This window comes from Equus asinus, chromosome 24, assembly GCF_041296235.1.
Source record: "Equus asinus isolate D_3611 breed Donkey chromosome 24, EquAss-T2T_v2, whole genome shotgun sequence".
NCBI classification, from domain to species: Eukaryota; Metazoa; Chordata; class Mammalia; order Perissodactyla; family Equidae; genus Equus; species Equus asinus.
The window spans coordinates 24,817,563-24,839,167 of NC_091813.1; the positions used below are offsets into that span (position 1 = coordinate 24,817,563).

Below are 21,605 nucleotides of genomic sequence, written 5' to 3' on the forward strand. Positions count from 1 at the left end.
ATAAATGAGTTTTGCACTTACAGAAAAACCACCTCTAGACCTTTGGGTTGGACATGGAAAAGCATCATATTAAATCATCTAATCTTTCTCAAAGAAGCTTTTAGCGTGAAGAGGTCAGGCAGGAGTGGATGGGATATGCACCCCCCTTTCAGCACAGTGGGTTGGTGGAATCAAAGATGGGAACCACCACACTTGACTCCAGTCAACATTTTCTGCAGCATTGAAGGTCATTATACCCTAGCCTCACTTTTAAAAATGCAATTGAGAACCATCTCATGTGCATAAAGTCCACTGACAGAATACACTACTCCTTCCTCTTCTCCAGAGCAGAAACGAGGGTGCTTACAAGACACATGCACAGCTTCTCCACATCTCCAGGAAGGAGCTGAGCCAGGTTCCTCCTCAGCCTTACCAGAGTGGACCTGCTATTTTACTGCTTATTCCAAGGAGGGTGAAGGACAGAGCCAGGGCAAAGGAGGGCAGCCCTTCTGGGGAAGAAAGGTGCTGGCTACTTCTGTCCATTCCATGACAGAAGATGGAAGAGCAGGCCTAAAAAGGTGTCCTCTTGAGCCCCACATGAGACAAAGAGGCTGACGGCTGTCGGAGAGCAGGAGCTCACACAGAAGACTGAGGAAGCCTTAGCCTTAGGCTCAGCCTGGCTACACAGTAGAGTCACTTGGGGAGCATTTTAAATTACGTACCAATACCTTGGCCCCAACTTTTAAGAGATTCTAATTTAATTGGGTTGGGGCAAAAGCCTCTTCCAGTGATTCTAATGTACACCCAGGGGTGAGAACCACTGCAGAAAAGGGTTCTTTTTTAAGTATTAGAGTAATATATTTTTTTATTGAGGTATAATTGACATATAATATTATGTTAGTTTAAGGTATACAACAGAATGACTCAATATTTGTATATGTTGTGAAATAATCACCTCTAATTCTGGTTAACAGGTCACCATAGTTACAAAAAAATAGTTACAAAAAATAGTTATATAAAAAATTTTTTCTTGTGATGAGAACTTTTAAGATCTACTCTCATAATTTCAAATATGCAATACAGTATTATTAACTATAGTCACCATGTTGTACATTATATCCCCAGGACTTACTTGTTTTATAACTAGAGGTTTGTACCTTTTGACCCCTTCACTCAATCTGCCCACCTCCCACCTACCACCTCTTGTGAACACCAATCTGTTCTCTGTATCTGTCAGCTTGGTTTTTGTTGTTGCTGTTTTTTAGATTCTCACAGAAGTGAGATCACACGGTATTTGACTTTCTCTGTCTGACTTATTTCACTTAGCATAATGCCCTCAAGGTCCATCCATGTTATTGCAAATGCAAATGGCAAGATTTTATTTTTTTTAAGGCTGAATAGATTCCATTGCATATATATATGCCCTGTCTTTTTCTTAATTACTTTATTGAGGTCACTTTGGTTTATCACATTGTGTAAATTTCAGGTGTACATCATTACATTTCAGCTTCTGTATAGACTGCATCATGTTCACCACCAAAAGTCTAGTTTCCATCCATCACCATACATACGTGCCCCTTTACCCTTCCCCTACCCCCTTCCCCTCTGGTAACCACTAATCTATTATCCTTATAGATATGTTTATCTTCCACATATTAGTGAAATCATATGGTATTTGTCTTTCTCTGTCTGACATTTTGCTTAGCATAATAACCTCAAGGTCCATCTATGTTGTTGCAAATGGCATGATTGCGTCTTTTTAAAGGCTGAGTAGTCTTCCACTGTGTGTATATATACCAGATCTTCTTTATCCATTCCTCCATCGATGGACACATTGTTTCCATATCTTGGCTATTGTAAATAATGCTGCAGTGAACATGGCCATGCATACATATTTTTGAATTAGTGTTTTTGTCTTCTTTGGATAAATATGCAGATGTGGAATTGCTGGATCATATGGTAGTTCTTTCAATTCTTTGAGGAACCTCCATACTGTTTTCCATAGTGGCTGCATCGGTTTACATTCCCACCAACAGTGCACAAAGGGTTCCCTTTTCTTCACACTCTCACCAACACTTGTTATTATCTTTTCAATAATAGTCATTCTAACAGGTGTGAGGCAATATCTCACTGTGGCTTAATTTGCATTTCCCTGCTAACTAGTGACACTGAGCATCTTTTCATATGCCTGTTGGCCATCTGTCTGTCTGTCTTTGGAAAAAATGTTCAGATCCTCTGCCCATTTTTTTTTTTTTTTTAAAGATTGGCACCTGAGCTAACAACTGTTGCCAATCTTACTGGTTTGTGTTTTTTTTGCCTTTTCTCCCCAAATCCCCCCAGTACACAGTTGTCTATTTTAGTTGTGGGTCCTTATAGTTGTGGCATATGGGACGCCACCGCATCATGGCCTGATGAGTGGTGCCATGTCCGTGCCCAGGATCTGAAAGCAGAGCGTGTGAACTTAACCACTCAGCCACGGGACCAGCCCCATCTGCTCATTTTTTATTTGGATCGTTAGGGGTTTTTTGCTATTGAGTTGTATGAGTTCTTTATATATTTTACATATCAACCCCTTATCATATATATGATTTGCAGAATGGTATTTTTAAAATAAAATTCTGTTGGGTCCCTATGAGTTTGATGTAGTCATAGGCAATTAATATTTCTTGATCAGCTCTCCTTGCTTTTGGAAATGAAGGCTCGATTGTCTCACCATCAATCATGTGAAAATGATTCTTGAGCAGGCAAGCAAAAGGAAGCCGCTTTTATGTCTCAACTAATTGCTCTTGACCCGGTCCCCTAATACCCTTGTTCTGGAGTGGGTCAAAGGCAATGATGTCAACAATCTCTCCTGAGACACCTCAGAGGGAGACAACTCTGTTCCCCCCAATTATCCAATATTGAACAAGAGGCACATGTCACATCTGGAACATGAAAAAGCAATCAAATTCTTTGCACGTATGATCATCACTGTTCTTGTGTTCTATGACATTTTATCCCTGTTTATGAAAGGAATATCTTCCCTCTTATAAATACATAGGACTTTACAGAAATACATTGGTTTTCTTCCTCTCTTACTGTTAATTGATAATTACTTTTTCTGTAGTTAAAATTATGTATTTTTCTAGGTGACCAAGATATCGACGTGGTGTCTGGATACATCTCAAAAATGAAAGTAATCTATCCAGCAGTTGAAGGTCGGATCAAGTTTTCTGCAGGAAGTCACTGCCATGGAAGCTTTTCTCTAATATTTCTTTCATTTTGGGCAGTGATCATTGTTTTATACCAATAGCCAAAAACTCTCCTTGCCATTAAGGCGTGGAACTACATTTTTCCTCAAGTGAGATTCAGGTCTGCCTTTTAGGAACTGGCTTTGTGATGGCTCAGACCATCCTCACAGGCTCCTACAAGCTGAGCTTAGAGGGTCATAAATGAAGACACTCCATCATCACTCAGGATCAGCAACTTAGTGAACACCCAGGAAAAGAAATGAAAATGGGCCCTAAGAGGCCCTAAACCATTAGTTTACATGTACAAATTTTAGTAACATTTTTTCACAATTTTAAACCATAGAAATCATTTTTCTCCTTTATATCCATTCTAATCCACCAAGCAACTTATGTGTACATAGAACTTCATCATTTACAAGGGAGTTTTAAGCACATTATCTTATTGGATGTCCACACCTCTCTTTGGTGGGCAAGACTGGTATTGTTTTTCCCATTTGACAGAAGAGGAAACTAAATCCCAGAAAGAGTTGACTTGTTCCAGGCCACACAGCTAAAAGTGACAGATCCAAGACCTGCACTTAGGTCTTCTGATTTCAAGTCCAGCACTCTCTCAACGATATCCAGTTGCTATTCAGAATGATACTCGGTGGTCTTCACTCTTCCCAACTGTCGACAGCCCCAAGTTCATGGACGACAAGTCTGCTTTATTTTTGGTCTCTAATTTTTTCCTTTGTAGCTCCGGTTGTTATAACGAGTTTGATGGACTCACAAACACAGGGGAGCATCCTCTCTTGTACCCATGTGCCTTTGATGAGTCAGGGAACAAACGGTGCAGCAGATAATGGGAAAGGCCAGAGGCTGCAAAAGGCAATCAAGGGGTAGGGAGGAAGGGAAGGGAAGAAAAGGACACCCACGACCGATTTACATTACAAAAGAGAACGAGCTGAAGGGCATTTAGATGTGTTAAATAGATTTTTGCTAAGGAGCAGCAGCATAGAGCCTGAGACATGTTATTAGCTGTTAATAATTTTATGAAATTCCATCAGTTCTGCCTCTATGCTCTTCCTCCGTTCTTCCTAGCGTGAAGGCATCATGAGAAGAGAACCTTCTAAGACAAGGTAATTCTAAACCTGCACCTGTCCCTCCCCAGCAAGATGCCAGCATTGTACTTATTCTAGTCACATCACCCATACACACACACACACTCTCCCTTCCGTGCCACTCTCCCCTCCTCCCCTCCCCAGAGGGGAGACCAGGGTTGATCTTTTAAAAGTGGCATACATAGAAGTTTGAAATCAGCTCTGCCTCCAGATCTGAACAATCACTGAAAGTCCGTCTCAAGTATAGATATGAGAACTCCTGCCTGGGAGTGGGCCCCTTGGAGTGGGTGCTCAGGAAATACCCAGACTAATGAGATGATTTATGCCCAAAGATCGAATTCTTGCTTAAGGTGGCAGTGAGACCATGTGAGCCTGTCAGCACTGCATAAACAATTCAACAAGAAATGGGAGCCTTCACCTTAACAGTGAGCAAACAGCAGCTACAAGTTTGGAGAAGGAGTGTTTGTTTCTTAATGTTTACAAATATTAAGTAGTCAATACAAAATATACTTTTAAATTTCATAGCCTCTTTATAAAGTTTGTTGCAGTATAATAATGCCCTCGGTTCTATGCCTATACAGATTAGCTATAAATAAACAAATGTCAGTAAGATTGTAAGAGGAAAATTAGAGAAAGATGCATTTGGGGTATACTTTTTATGCTTTGTCAGTAAAATAAATCCTATTGCAGCACAAATTTTTAAAAAACATTTTTCTAAGTTTTCTAAATCTGTGTGCATGTATTTTGCAGTGGTTTAAGAAATAACCTCAAAACACTTTGCAACTGTTGATTCCAAACAATTAAAGATATGCTCCTTAAATTTTGTGGTGATTTCTTCTCTCAAGCAAACACCTATAACCAAGACAGTGTGACTGAAGGGAAACTCGACAGTTTATCACTGGTATCATTTCCTTTGACCACAAGCCCCTTGCCATCTGATAACCCTCCCTATCTCCCTTCTCATCCAAAAAATGCATGCAATTTCTGGATAGAACAGTAAATAAAGGGTATTTTAAGCAAGACAACTACATTTTCTGGCTTTCATGTACAAAATCTAATGCAGAAACTGTTTTGAGGCATATGGTGGTTTCCTAAAAATAACAATGTCCACACTCGATAGTGTCGGGGATTTTAACTGACTGTCTGAACTGGCTGTGCATCTGAGAATCTTCCTCAAGCATACTGATGACACAAGAGGCCAGCTGTTACATCTTCATCAACCTCACACCTTAAGTCCACTGGTGGCAGAGCTGCCTTCAGCAGTTTGCAACAAAGAGTAAGCTGGGTTTCTCAGAAGAAAGTTTAGGTTGTCCATTAGAAAAAGCTGCTCCCTGAGGGAGAATGTGGTCCCCTGATTAGTTTCCTGGAGCTGCTGTAACAAAGTGCCACAAACTGGATGGCTTACACATCAGAAATTGACCTACCGTCTGTCTGTTCCGGAGCCTAGCAGTCCGAGATCAAGTTGGCAGGGTCGGTTCCTTCTGAGTGCTGTGAGGGAGAATCTGTTGCAGGCCTCTCCTACCTTCTGGTAGCCTCAGGCATTCCTTGCCTTATAAATGGTATTCTCTTCCTGTTTTACATCCTTTTCCCTCTGTACATGTCTGTTTCTGTGTACGAATTTCCCCTTTTTATAAGGATCCAGTTATATTGGATTAGGCCCACTCTAATGACTTTTCGTCATCTGCAAAAACCCTACTTCCAAGTAAGGCCCTCAGGGTTAGGACTGAAGTCCTGCCACAGGCCCTCAGCATCTTTTAGAGGGAAACAATTCAACCAATAACAGTCCCCTGGCATGATCTACATAATCAGCTGGGGCAGCCCTGAAGCAACTAGCAGCTTCTGTGTCCTTTATATTCTGTAAATGAAAGGTTATAATTACTATTATTTTTGTACTGGTAAAATCATACACATTTTAGAAGGTGATTTGGCTCAACTACAGCAAATCAAAAGGAATCAGTTTTCCTATCTAATGCAGTCAAAAAGAGGAGCTATAAACTTTTATAACAAATTGGGAGATCTCAAATCTCTAGTGAGTAGTACTGAGGCCTCTAAGAACCTGAATGAAATGCTTTATGAAAACATTCAGTTAACAGGGGCCAGCCTGGTGGCATAGACATTAAGTTCACATACTCCACTTTGGAGGCCTGGGGTTCACAGGTTTGGATCCCAGGCGCAGACCTACACTGCTCCTTAAGCCATACTGTGGCAGCATCCCACATACAAAATAGAGGAAGAATGACACAGATGTTAGCTCAGCAACAATCTTCCTCAAGCAAAAAGAGGAAGATTGGCAACAGATGTTAGCTCAGGGCCAATCTTCGACACCAAAAACCAAACCAAAACAAAACATTCAGTTAACAAATAAGCTAGTTAGGGTATGAAAACAGTTTAACTCTGATCCATGACAAGGATGGTTGGCATATTACAAGCAAGGATGGAAATTTATAGACTCATTATTCATGAGGATTCTTGGTTGCAAAAAAACAAGAAAATGTCTGTAACCAGAGACATATCAGAAGGATATTAGCTAGCTCCCAGAATCATCAAGAAGCATGGAGAGTGAGGCCTAGAAACTGGAGAGCAAGCAAGGAAAGTGAGGCACTGCCACAGGAGCAGTCTTCGTGGCCGACTGCACCGGTGCTACTGGGTTCACCTCCACCACAGCTCCACCCACAAGGGCCTTTCACTGTCCTCGGGCCTCCATTCAGATGGAGCAGCTAACGAGCTGAGCCTGGTTCAGGACCAAAGTGACTTTCATGAAGATAGCAGGCTGACTGAGGATTTTACTCCACCTTTTGACTTCCATAAGAAAAACCGATACCCTCTCCCCCAATTACCTTGGAATTCCCCCAAATAAAGATGTTCCAATTCTGGACAATCAAAAATGAGAAATGGCCCCAATGAATACTGAGGATTTTCAAGTACAACAAATATAGATAAAATGATATGTTAAAAACAAAAACACTAGCTTCTGAGTTTGTCTTGAAAACTACACTGAGTTCTTAACCTTCTCTCCAACAACGTACAGTCGCATGTGTGATATCCAGATTTTTAAGAAAGCCAAAAACGCCGTGAAAGTAAACAACACTGCAACCTTTTTTTTGGTAAGATAATCACTAAATAATTTGTAAGCATATTAGTAATGAAATTAGCACCTAAGATATGTTGATATTATTTTATAAAGAAAAATAAATATGGCTAGTCAAATTTCTAAATAACCTTGAAGTTTTTAATTAGATGGGGTTTTTGTTCAGACCTATACTCTACAGATGAAGCAAAAGAAATCTATACATTTAAAGAATAAACGTAAGTTTTATTTTATTGGTAAAATCATAATGTATTGACTTTATATATCAACATTAACAGTGTTCTGAAAACTGCACTAACTTCTCACGTTGTGAAACTGATTTTGTGATAACTTTTGTGTCATAACTGAGAAATGCTTATAGCATGATTCCTGCTCATCCACAACACACATATATTATTACTCTGCTCAGGTTTTCCTCATGTAGCCTTGCCTTATTCCTTACTGAATATCTACCTTTGAGTAAAAGTGAAAAGAAAAGATGAGACTATAAAATCAGAGATCCTAGACACTACAGTAGAATAAGTCTTAATGAACAGACTAGTAACGTAACCTCTGTAATTACTTTCTCTAGAACTACACCCCAGATAGGTAGGCTTCTGGCTCCTTGAATATCTGATAGCTGCTTAACTCTACCCCTCCCCATCCCAGCCAGGAAAGCCCACCACAATGCAAGTGAATGAGAGCAGCATTACAGGGCTAACACGGAAGCCAATATAATTCACACTTAAAATAGAAATAGAAAACAAATCACACGGGAACTTCAGTACTTAAATTTTATTCATTGTAATAAACTACTAGCCACCCACTTCAAAACTAATCAAGAGACACAGTGGGCTGAACACCAGGGCTGAGACGATGCTAATCTCCACTAGCCAGCAGCCATAAGCTGAATGCCAGAGGCACCTCACAGAGGGAGAAGAATGTGCAGCTATTAGAAATATTAATAAATTGTAAAAACACAAATCCACGTCATTTAAAGATCATTAATCTATTTATTACAAGACAAGAATATCTTAGAACTTTTCGTCAATGTAGAAAATTAAAACAGAATGACTGAGCGCGGGGTGCAGTTCAACAGGCTGCAGTGCTTTCGCAGGGCCGTTCTCCGTCCCCAGAGCTCAGCGCACTGCCATGCTCAACTTACTCGAATCCGTCAGTGCCCACACAGCTGTATCTCCTATACACTTAACTTCCTTGAATTATCCAATATTTTGGCCACATTCAGTATAACTTTTGTTTTTGTAGTTATTTGAAAAAAAAGAAGAATCAGCCTCAGTGTGCTCCCTCGTAACTTCTCAGCAGTTACACCCGTCCTACAGCCCTTCCCTTCCTCTCCAACATCCCTCTCTGCTTCCTCCTTCTCTGGGAACACCTCTGTACTTACCTGATGCAGAAATCTGGGAGTCTGAGCCTGAGTCCAGTACCCTAAGGTGGGCTGACATGCTCACTGGACCTGCAGCACTGGTTCAGGATTATGTGTAGAGGCACGTGCCCTGGTCTCTTCGACACTCCTTTCACTAGGCAACAGTCACATAAAAAGGTGAGGGACCTAGATCACAGCCACACTCCTGCCTCTTAACCCCCTCCATGTACATTCCACCTCAACACCCCCCAAACCAGTCTTTTTGTATCGATCACCTTCCTGGTGCCAAGTGCTGCTGGGCTGGGACAGGTGATGGAGGGATGAGGAAGACACATCCCTGCAATTAGACTGTTCACAGCTGAGTGGGAGAGAGAGAACTAACATCTAAGAACAGAAATGCAGGCTTGTATTTGTCTATCCAGCCTCTCTTCCTACTCCTGGAAAGAGCCCCCACACACTGGGAGACACTGCATCTCTCCTATTCCAGGTGGTTCTGGTAAGACAGCTAACTACAGTCTCCTAGCCCAAGTGGAAGCAGGAAGCATATGACCCAGGCCTCACAATTATGGTGTCTGACTGTCTTGGTCTGAGTTATTGGCACAGGGATAGGCATGTGACGGAAGCCAAGACAATAAGAATCCTTCCACAAGCTTTTATAGGTGTACGGATGGCGAGAGAGACAAGCTCCCTTTTTTGCCCCTCTGTATCATCATGTGATTCCATAGTTGCTTATAACTGTCCTCCCTGACACGAAGGCATGTGCAAGAACGACAGGGAACAAGACAGAAGCTGAGGCAAGCAATGGACGTGTCCACAGAGTCCTGATACTATTTAAGTGCTGGTTAAGTCCTACTGAGGACAATTTTATTATTGCCTGTCCATAGATGGTTTACGTGAACACGTTATTTCTCTCTTCTTTTTTCAAAGCAAAGTTGAGTTGACTTCTGTCACAATCAAAAGCTTAAACTAGCCCAAACTAGGAGAAAATGTCAAAAAGCTTCCCTGAACACCTGTGCGTGTGGAAGTGAGAAGGGAAGGAAGTTAAATAGGAAAAACAGTGCAGACGTTAAGTAAACAGGGCTAAAATCCCTCAGGTAAAATTATGCAGTTTTCATTCTTGTACCACTAAAATGGATCTGAAAAACTTTAGAAAACTATCTAAAACACATTCCTTACGAATAAATTCAATGTCACCTATTTTCCCAAGACTTTTGAGCTACTTTTTAAAAATTAAATCTCCAAATAAAATAACTTGGCAGCCCGCTCCCTACTTATGGGAGTTCCTGGGAGTTGCTTACATGTCCCAGTTACTGCATACTGCTCTACGCTGCTCAAGGCTTCTGCAAAATTCCTTTAAGCCACCTCATTTTCACCTCCCCGTGCTGTACCAGTTTTCTCTACTCACATTGTCCCAGAATATGGATATAGTACTACCGTCACTCCCAAGAGCAGACAGCATGAAGCTGTAGTGTAAAAACAAAGTTTCACTAAGTGGGCATAACTGGAGGGCCTTCCAATGATACAGAAAACTTATAACTCCATGTGCAATAGCCATTCTCCTAAAAAGCATCAGCTAAAGCCATCACATGAAGTCCCTTTTGGGGGCCCTCCTCAGCACCCTTCCTGGTAAGCACTAGAGAGCCCAGGGCACAGTCCTTGGACTGCCTCTCTTTTCTATTTACACCTAATCTCTTGATGGTCTCATCCAGTTTCATTACTTTGCAGCTGGATGCTGGTGACTCCCAAATTCCTATCTCCAGGCTGGATCTCTCCCCTGAACTCCACACTCACAATTACAACTGCCTCTTGGGGATGCCTAGTTGGGATGGTTAATAGGCATCACAAACTTTAAATGTCCAAAAGTGAATTCCTGAACTTTCCCTCAAAACGTGTGCCATTCACAATCTCCCTCATCTCATTTAATGGACCCTTCATCCTTCCTATTGCTTAGGCCGAACCCTGAGATTATCCTGGGCTGCTCCCTTTTTCTCCAACTCACAACCTGTCCATTCGTAAATCCTGTTGCCTAACTCAAAAAAAAAAAAAAAAAGACATCAACTTTTTGACAACTCCACAAGTATTACCCTGATTCAAATAACTGTCATTTCACCTGAATTACTTCAACAGCTTCCTAAACGAGCTCCTTGTCTCTACTTTTGCTCCACTTTAGTCCGTTCTCAACATTCCCAATATAGTAACCAATGTGATCCTGTTACATTAGAAGCAAGAGTGTGTTGCTCACCTGCTCAAAATCTTTCCAACACACTTCAAGCAAAAGTGACAGTTATCACAATGGCCCGCAATGATCTGGTTTCCCATGACTTCTCTGACATTATCTCCCCTCACTCCCCATGATGTAGCCACAATGACCTCCTTGCTGTTCTTCCCATAAAACAGGCACATTCCCACTCAGACCTTTGCGCTTGCTATTTCTCTGCTGGGACATGGGCCCCCAAATACATGCGCAGCCTGATTTTTCTCCTCCTTCAGGTCTTTTCTTCAACGTCCCAGACCACATTATTTAAAATCGCAACCCTGCACTCATAACACTCTATTTTTCTTCTGAGCACTTATTACTTTCTGACATACTGCATTATTTCCTTTTTATTTTGTTTATTGTCTATCTCCCTCAGCTTGAACGTAGGCTTATAAACGCACAAATATATCCCTAGCATCTAAAACTTCCCGGCACACGGTGAGTGTTCAATACACACTTGTCAAATAAACTGAATAAATCACCAGCATCCAGATGCAAACTGAAGGATCCAGATGCATCCTTCTCTTGTACCTCTCTGCCAATTAGACTTCTATTTATATTTCTGTTGTAAAATCTAACGGTTCTTAGTAAGTCAATAAATGATCATTTAAGTCCTTACTTTCAACCATTTCTCAGAATCTTCTGATATCTTTAACTAAATGATTATACTTATAACACAATCTTATAATGCCCTTGATAAATTTCAAAGTGTCTTCCCAACTATTTCATTTTATCCCCACAACTAAAAACAGTGATAGTTTTTTCTATAAACACATTTCAAAATGTGAAGCTCATGCATTAGAGGACATAAAGATGGACTGAAAGGAGTGTGCAAAGTAAAATATTTGAAATACACCAGGGAACGTACTTCTGAAAGGGATCCAGACAGTGACTACTTTTGGAAATAAAAGCTCCTTCCGTGAGGAAACACTGACAAGAACATGAAGACTAGAGACAGATCTAAGTTTGAATTCTAACTTCACCACTCTCTCTGGCTTCTATATCTTCACCTACAAAATAGGAATAATACCATGTCACAGTTATTGTGATGGCTGATGAAATGTTAGAATGTATATAAAACGCCTGGTCAATAGAGAGCACATCTAGTTCCTTTCCTTTTTATAATGTAAATGATTACTTCTGTATGTGTAGCTTTTTATACATCACATTTTTTTTAACTAGAGCTCACCCATTGCTATGGATTGAATTATGTCCTCCTAAAATTCACATGTTGAAACCCTAAACCCCAACGTGACTATATTTGGAGATGGGGTCTTTAGGCGGTAACTAAAGTTAAATGAGGTCATAAGAGTGGCCTCTAATCCAAAGAGATTGGTGGCCTAACAAGAAGGAGGAGAGAGACAGAGAGACAGAAAGTGAGAGAGACAGAGAGTGAGAGAGTGAGAGAGTGAGAGAGAGAGAGAGAGAGAGAAAGGGAGGGAGTGCTTTTTCTCTCTCTCTTCCCATACATTTGTGCAAAGAGGTCACGTGAGCACACAGTGAGAAGATAGCTGTCTGCAAGCCAAGGGAAGAGGCCTCAGAATGAAACCTACCTTGTCAGCACCCTGATCTTGGACGTCCCAGCCTCCAAAACTGAGAGAAAGAACAAATTTCTGTTGTTTAAACCACCTGGTCCATGGTATTTTGTTATGGCAACCCAAGCAGACTGATACACTCAAAACAACCTTTTTCTCACCTAAATAAACAGAATATCACAATTCATAGAAGAATAGGTGAAGATGGCATAAAAAGGCCTGTAAAATATTTTATTTTTCAAGTTCACCCTGACACTTTAAATAAGGATGTTCAAAATGCTATGGATTTTAATGTGAAGAGTTAGCCTGACTAATATTCCACCTGTCCCTGAGAAATTAGTAAATGTTTAAGGCTTAGTATTAAAGCATTGATTCACAGAATCTCATACATATTCTAGAATTTTCAAGCAATTAAAAATATAACGGAACTACTAACAGAAGTTTTTAAAAAAATTTACAACATCTAATGACCATTTTTTAAGACCTTGGAAAAAAATAGTGAATATCATTAAATGAGTTAGTTCTCCAAATTATATTTTAGGATTCTCACATTACCCAGTTTATTGCCTAATACATGGTTGAAACTCAATAAATATATTCCAAATGAATGCTACAACCAATAACAAACACAAAATGCTCAATCTTGAAAGGCAAATTTGTTTTAAGGAGAAAAGAATGATAGAATGGGAAGAAATTATAAGTAGAATTCTAAACACTAAATCTTTAAAAATAATCATTTAAATTAACTTTCCTCAAGGAATAAAGTTAATTCCATATTTTTCTTTTGGAGAGGCAACAAACAACATAAACCAAAACTCTACTTGACTAAATTGTTTACACAAGCTTTTGGAATATAGTTACATAGATTCAGTGAAATATACTTGCACCCACACAATCACAAATATCTGTATGTACTCAGTTTTCACACCCAAAAGGGCTACCCTTTCAATCATCCAGCAAGAGTAAGGAGAAGGCCCATGTTTGCTACGAAAAACTCATAAAAAATGTCTTCTTTATAGACACACAGTTAACCATGTAGAAAATTTTTAAAAAGGGAGAATAAACCTACTAAAATGTACTAACTCTAAACGAGACAGCAAATCAGATCTTATTCCTGTTTCTACACACTAAACATAATTATTTTCAAAGTGATACAGTACAAAGGTTATTGGTCTTATCTGTTTGTTCTAAGGGGATTATGAATTATCTCTATGAAAAACAGCAATAACAAGTGATGTATGTTCCAATAAAATTTGGATAACAGGTGTAAAATGAAAGACTATGAAACCCAATCACTTCTAATCATTAAGTTTGTGCTAGTCTTTATTAAAACAAAAAAAAGCAATTTCAGACACTAAATTACATGATATATACAAGAATATACAAAAATAAACAGAAAAAAGTACTTCTCTACCAAACTAGCACAGCAGAAATTTCAACTGGTTATTCTGTCCCAAATCCAAATGTTTACATCCACGACGTCACAGAGGTAACCTCCTTTTGCACCTAAAGTAAAAATAAATCTATTTAATAGAACACAATAAAATAAGATTCATTTGTGACTTGCCTAACAGTTCCAGTGTATTAAAATTCTAACCTAAGATATATATATAACCAAAAGAAATTAGCTGGCATATGCCACAGATATTTATGTTTTAGAGAGGAGAAAATGGCAAGGTATAGAGACAGATGTGATCAAGTCCCCAACAGAGAGCCAAAGGTGTCCTGGTACTGATTCCCAAGAAAATGGAACATAAAATGTCCATCACTGCCCCATTGTTTTAATATACATGTAATGTAACTATAACTTGAAAGCTCATAATTAATAGGTAAATAGTCCAAATCTGATTCTCTCTACTCTACCAAACTAACATTTCATTGCTATACCACAACCTTATAGGGTAGTTATTTCATCTGACCAAAAGGATGAGTCAAAAAATAAAAAGAGCAAAACATGACTTAAATCTTTGCCCAAAACTCAAAATCCTCAAGATTCAATATAATAATAATATTACCATCCTCCAATTCCAATTCCTTTTGTGCTCTTGGGTTCACATAAGCTCAACTGCTTCCAAACTACTCCAGCCTGACTTACAGGGCACTCAGCGCTGCAGATGCCAGCCGGAAGAGCATGGCCCGTTCTAAAGCTGGGACTCAGACTCACACCTTCCTCTGCACAGGCTGCAGGGTATAACATCCCTGCCTGCTGGTAATTAGGAAAGGGTGAAGTCAAAGCAGAGGCTATTCAGTTCCTTTCTCTCAAAATCCACTCTATGTTTGAGCACGTTGAATAAAGAAAATATAAAGAGCCATTTGTTAAGGTTGTTCATTTTTAAAGGGGTCACAGTCAAAAGGGTTTCCTTAATTTTTGTGTCCCTAATTAAAACAAATGTCAGCATACAATTAAAAATATAAAGAATAATATTGCTGCTTTTCAGTTACCTTATTGAGCTCTGGAAACAGCTCTTGTATTACAATATCCAATAAAACATAAGTCAGCTAAAACACCAAAAAGAAATTTTTTTTAGGATATTAGACAAAAAACCCATAAAAATGATAAACACAAAATTCAGGACTGTATTTACCTCTAAATGGGAAGGCAGCGAATAGAACTGACAATATAAAATAAGCACAAAAGTAGCTCCATTACTATTAATAATGTTCTATTCTTAAGATGAGCATTAGATACATGTATTCACATGGAAACATTCTATTATACCTCATAATTCATTTTATATTAAATATTTTATTTGTAACAAAAAATTTAAACAAGCAAGATACAAAATTGTAACTGTATAAGATCTCAACAGAATATGTAAAGACCATAAAAATAAAAATGTTAACTATGGTTATTCTACGTAATCTGAATGAGGGAATTCTTGATTTTTAAATTTTTACTTTATTTCATGAGTTTTCTGTATACTCCAAATTTTCTACAATGAATATATGTTTATTTTAAATAAAAACAATTCATGTTATAAAGAAAAAAAGGCAATTGGCAAAAAAGTAACAAATGAAACACACTTTTTTCTATCTGAATGCTTGAATTACACTGATTGCCCTGCTTTAGTATCGTGTCACTTCACAGTTAATAATACACAGACACTCCACTGTGTCATTCCCCAGTCAACACTAGTCAACCTACTTTAATGAACTGTACCTGCTTGTTGAGAACGGGCTGCTGTAAGCCATCAAACAGAAGCCTGACGCTTTCATACTTGGCTTCTTCACCAATACACTTGACTATCAGATCTAAACAGGAAAGCCACAGGTGGAACAATTTTATATTATAAAGTGACTCATCATTAACTTGATCATAATGCAAAATCCCCATCCTGTTTTCCAGATATTATGCAAAAATGGTAAATCAGCATTTCCTAAACTAATGTTTTTATAAGAGGCTCGTGGAAAAAAGAGAAATGCAGTATCATGTACCCTCCTTTTGGAGATTCACGATGCACAAAGTATTCTGTAAGCTCCGAGGAATGCCGCAGTAAAGAAATCTGCTTATACTGTGAAGTGATAAAAGACAGCCGGGAAATAATATACAGTGTATTATCCCATTTAGATAAAACAAATGAAACAAAACCCTAAAATTATGTATGTACATTTGTTCATACGTGTATAGAAATGCATAGAAATATGTCTGTGAGGATTAACACCACACCGGATCATGCGGCTATTTCCGCACAGTGGGGAGAGGCCGGCTTCTACTTCTTACTCTCTACATTTTCATAATGTCTGAGTATCTTAACATCAGGGAAAAAAAAGGTTCATTAATTTTTTAATATAGACTTTCCTTGATGAATATGACTTTAATTTATTTCTGTACTTTCTGCATAATTACTATTAACCATCTGACAGAACAATACTTTTGGGAAATGTTTCAACGTTAGTTTAGAGTCCAAAAAGTTCCGATTCATGTTTGACTGCCCAGGTGTCACGTATCACTCTTGTTACCAAAAAGAATCAGTCCTTATTAAAATCTCTGCTGAATGTTTTCCCCCAAGCAGGGAAAAAAAAAATTACTCTTAAGTAAACAAGGTGTTCAAATATTTGTCCTTTCTCTGAATCATAATGAAACTCTTAGCTGTTCATGGAAAATTCTCACTTTACATTTGCTTCTCTGAGGTATACCTAACCCTAAGAGGTAAAGACCAAATTCAGTTTACAAAAAGTATAGTAGATCCTTGATATTTTAAAGATTATGTGGCTCAATATGGATCTTTGCGAATCTTCTAATTCACCAATACTACATATGATTTCCCAATTAACGTGTGAAGCATAATGGACAAAAATAAGTGATCCTTTCAGATCCTTCAGAAGTCACTAAGTAAGAAATGAGGAGTAGAGGACAACAACAGAAAGGCATGCTAAGCTTACTCACTAGCTAAATTACTCCTCCCCAAATGGAAGTCTTGATGTAGATGGGATTCAAATTCATGCCTCAGCAAAATAAGAAATTATTACATTCACTGGCTTTCCATGTTGTTCTGAATATCAAAACTAAGACTGTTAAAAACATGAATGCTTAGGCCACTATATACAAAACAGGTAAGAAATCCTTTCATCATTTTCGTACAGAACTTACTCAAAAATAGTTTCTGTTCACTTTTACATCATAGATTTAGCTTAATTGTCTTCACATAGAGGAGCAGAACTATTCTGAGACTAATTTTCCAACAATGAGAATTCCCTAAGGCACAGTCCTAAGCCCTTTTCCACTCTTACTCTGTATTTTCTCCCTGGGCATTATCATCCACTCACAAAGGACTCCCATATCTCTGTTCTGCACCACTGTTCCTTCCACTTCCAAACCTGGGTATCTAACTGCAAACTAGACATCTCCTCCTGAATAATGTATAGGCATTTCACACTCAAAATGTCTTAAACTAAGTATCCTCTGCTTTGATCCCTTGACACTTTTTGCTTCTATTTCTCATCTCAATAAGAGGTCAGTAACATTCATTTATTTGGTGGCCCAAGGCTATCTCCTGTACAGGAGAGGTGGTCATCCTCCTCCTCCTCTGGGATATGTGTAACTTGAACATGTCTCTATGATCACATGTGTGTTTTGTCCGTATGTGTGTCTTCCTGCTAGACGGAGCTACCCAAGCACACTTTTTATATCCCTTGCACTTCACACAGTGCCTGGCACATGGAAGGTGCTCGATAAATTTGTAATGAATAAATGAGTCTTTTAGTCATACACACTAGTGAAGCTCTTCTCATAGTACAGTGAGCAGCTGAACTCTAGCTGTCCCACAAATACAGTCTGATTCTAAGTTATCACTGAAAGAATGGAGCTACTCTGTGAGTAGAAACAGCCTGTCTTGCAGTTCTTAGTGCTAACATAATAAAAAAAAAATTTTATTTAACTAATGAGCTAATTTTAATTGGTCCTTATAGCTATTTCTAAAATGAAAATTCACAGTAAAAGTTAGCCTGAATTATTATTATACATTGTGACCTCAAAGGAGTGCTAATCTATATTAAACTACTTCTTAAATACTACACCTGGAATGTAATTCATCATTTCTTCAAAAGTCTGTTTTGCTCGTTTTTGCTTATCCTGGAGAGAGCGAGGTTCAGTGTTCTCACAGAATACAGCATCTAAAAAGAGATAAAAAGAAATATTTTCTGGAATTTTCACCTATTATACACAAAGTGTTTCCTCATAGTAGAAATACTAATAAACCAAAGAAAAACAAAAATTCTCACTCCTTTATATCTGATTAAAATCATTAAGAATACACAAAACATGAAACAAAAACACGAGAAAATACAAACCTCTGAGAAGTGTTATGAGTGAGACCAAACGGTGCTCCTGAAAGAGCTGTTCTAGCTTACAGTGAAGACAGTAGTCAGTGTACATTTCCAGGGTGTTTTTAAAGAGGATTCGAGTTCCCATTAACAGATGATGCAGCCAGTCAGGAACCTGGAAAACCACGCGTCCTGAGGAGGATCACATGGAATACTTCACTGTTCAGATAAACAGCCATTTGAACATTTTCCAATATAAAAAACACAAATGGTCAATATTTTATTTGTAAACACCAGTAACTTTAATATATTCAAGACCAATTGTACTCAATTCTTATAAAAGAAGTATCCTCAATTTTAAAAAAAGTTACAATGGGGCAGTGTTCAAGAGTATTAATTTGCAACACAGAAGAAATATTATACATGAATGAAAAACAGGTTTTAACAGTGACCATGTCGATCTTACCTACGTACATCAGGTAATCATAGACTCCTTCTACAGTCATCATCTCCATAAAATAATTCTGATTTTGCTTTCTTTCTGTATTCTCAGCACGGTTTGCATTATTCTTAAACAGATCATTGAAAAGCTAAAGTAACAGTTGAAATAATAAAGAGATACATAATTTATTCTACCTACTGATGATAATCACTAAGGCAAAAGTGACACAGAGCAAAAGCATTTAAACTTTTTCCAATCAAAACAGAATATCAAATAGTTTAACACTGCCTCCAAAATTCCACATTTATACCCAAAATTGAATACAAAAAAATACATGTTCTCCCAAAATATTATAACAGTCTGCGTCCATTTTAGACCTAACAGATAATTCATTATCCATAAAGAACCCCTTTGTTTTTTTACAAAAAAAGAGTAAATGAACATATAAAGATGTATAAATATATTAACGATAGCTAATTTGAAAACTAACATGATTTAAAGGGCGTTTAGAGGGGAACTTTAGCTTTAAGCAAAGTTTATTTGGACAATATCCAACAAAAAGCCTAATCAATGTGAAAAAAAACAAGATGTGAAGAACTACTTACAGTAAAAATGACAAAATGCAACTAAATCTAAGCCTTACCCCCAAAATATGCAAAAATAGTCAATTATCAATAATAATAATCAAATAGCAGAAATTAAGGAACTAAAAAAAGCCTGATATAAAAGATCAACTAAGCCAAAAGATAAAACGGACAAAACCTTTGGCAAGATAGATTAAAAAAGAAAAGAAAACGAAGCTACAATGTCAGGAATAAAAGGGGATATAACTACAGATGTCAGAAAAAATGAAAAGAAAAGAGGGTATTACTGACTTCAGATAAAAAATTTTCAAATTTAGACAAAATGGAAAATTTGCTGAAAATATAATCTATCAAAAAATGACTCATGAAATAATAAACTCGAAGAATATTATAATCATTAAATAAATTAAATTGGTTGAAAAAAAAAAAAACTTCCTACAAACCAAACTCGAGGCCTTGATGACTTTACCAACAAATTCCACTGATTATTTAAAGAATAATTCTAACTGTAACTTTACCAGCAAATAGAAAAAGGTTAATATAACCTTGATAACAAAACCTGATAAGGACAGAATGAGAAAGAAAAATTATAGGCAAAGTCCACCCATAAACATGGATGTAAACTTCCTTAACCTCATAAAGGCTATCTATGAAAAAAGCTACACTATACTATCAATGATGAAACACTGAAATCATTCCCTTTGCATAGGAGGTCCCAGCCATGAATGAACAAAATTGCCATCATTTGCAGATAAGTGTATAAATCTAAAAGAATTAATAGATACATTACTCAAATTAATACAAATCTAGTAAGATTATTTCTGTCTACCAACAAAGTTATAAAGTGAAAAAAATATTAAAAATACCTTTTAAAGTAATAACAAAAATGAAGGTTCTTTGGGGGGAGAAGGGGGCTGTCCGTTGAGCTCACACAGCTCCCCACGCTGGGCACTACACTGAGCTTGTCGCAGACAGGGAATGTATCTTTACATTCCCAGTGCCTAGCACTTAATGGTGAGCACACAGTAAGATACTTGTTTAATGAAGGGATGAAATACTTTATAAGCCATTAAAATTAGGTAATACCATCAAATAAACATAATATATTATAGCAATTAATTCCTTGATTATTGGAAGTTGGTGATTTACAGACTAAGAAAACCACTTTTAGAAATCCCCCAATTACAGTAATGGTAGAAGTTTACAAACCAATATCTAAAGAAACATTTACCCCAATAAAGCAAAGAACCTAGCAACTACATACAATATCCTCCTTACACTGCACTACTGCTTTCCATATAAAGGAAACTGAGAGTCCCATCCATTTCATTAACACAGGATTCTCCCTATAATAGAAAAGTCATCTCGAGTAGCACAAGTTCAAACTTAAAGGCTCTTTAAGCAGATGCTCAGTACCTTCTTGTTGTTCTCTGAAGTAGGGCTGAGAATGGTCAGTTCCGGTTTACTTGGCTTAGGTTTTGGAGATTCACAAGAATTAATGAAATTCATGATGAAAGGTTCCAAATGTTGACCTTTCTGTGGTGACATAACATCAGATGAAAATTGAAAAGATTACGATTTTTACTATCATATAACCCATTAAAATTCATTGATACTCACAACTATCATATTATAGAATACACATAAGTCAGTTATTCACCTCTTTCATTAGTTTTCCAGGAACAGACTTTATAATTTTCCCTGCAATTAAAAGTACAATATTAATTTTATGAAGGTGTAACATACCTCATAATTGCTCATATGAATACTTTACTAGGTAATTTTAAATACTAAACAGTCAAGCAAAAAGTAGAACAGTAAAAAATATTTATAATTGACCATTTCACACATAAGAGAAATTTATAATAAATATGGTATTCTTAATTATTTATAGACACAACATTTGGGATGTACTTTAAAACAGTCCAGCAGGGAGCGGGGGGAGGGGGGGCGGTGATGAAAGAAGCCAAGTGCTGGTAACTGCTAAAATAGAGTGAGGAGTTCATTACTCAAATCTCTCTACTTTTGTGTATATTTGAAATTATCCATAAGAAATGTTTTCAAAAGATTTCAAACAATGGTGAAAATATAAAGATATCTAAAAGTATGCAAAATTTAGTCAAAAGAAAAAAGTTTTAAGAATTGCTACAAGATTTAAGTTGGCTACAACATTTTAGTTTACATTCTGAATTTTAGATTCAGAATATATATTCTATTTGCCAAAATTTCTTCTCGATCTTATCTCCAGATTCCTTTATTATAAC

The 21,605-nt window shown here is 37.5% G+C and overlaps 2 protein-coding genes across 8 annotated transcripts in view; one reads left to right on the top strand and one right to left on the bottom strand.

The window, feature by feature from the left end:
* The window catches only part of NT5E (5'-nucleotidase ecto), a 59,276-nt gene extending 54,147 nt beyond the window's left edge, over positions 1 to 5,129 (top strand). Inside the window, exon 9 of the mRNA XM_014838078.3 lies at positions 3,108 to 5,129. Within this exon, the coding sequence (XP_014693564.2) occupies positions 3,108 to 3,271 (164 nt within the window). The 3' untranslated portion in view covers positions 3,272 to 5,129. The remainder of the gene's footprint in view (positions 1 to 3,107) is intronic.
* Positions 5,130 to 13,082: 7,953 nt separating this feature from the next.
* The window catches only part of SNX14 (sorting nexin 14), a 72,653-nt gene continuing 64,130 nt past the window's right edge, over positions 13,083 to 21,605 (bottom strand). For all 7 annotated transcript variants that reach the window (XM_070496192.1, XM_070496196.1, XM_070496194.1 and 4 more), the window contains 8 exons: positions 21,002 to 21,042; positions 20,758 to 20,877; positions 18,782 to 18,905; positions 18,343 to 18,507; positions 18,070 to 18,165; positions 15,713 to 15,804; positions 14,995 to 15,051; positions 13,083 to 14,058 (listed from right to left, as the gene is read on the bottom strand). In XM_070496192.1, the coding sequence (XP_070352293.1) occupies positions 14,020 to 14,058; positions 14,995 to 15,051; positions 15,713 to 15,804; positions 18,070 to 18,165; positions 18,343 to 18,507; positions 18,782 to 18,905; positions 20,758 to 20,877; positions 21,002 to 21,042 (734 nt within the window). In that variant the 3' untranslated portion in view covers positions 13,083 to 14,019. The remainder of the gene's footprint in view (positions 14,059 to 14,994; positions 15,052 to 15,712; positions 15,805 to 18,069; positions 18,166 to 18,342; positions 18,508 to 18,781; positions 18,906 to 20,757; positions 20,878 to 21,001; positions 21,043 to 21,605) is intronic.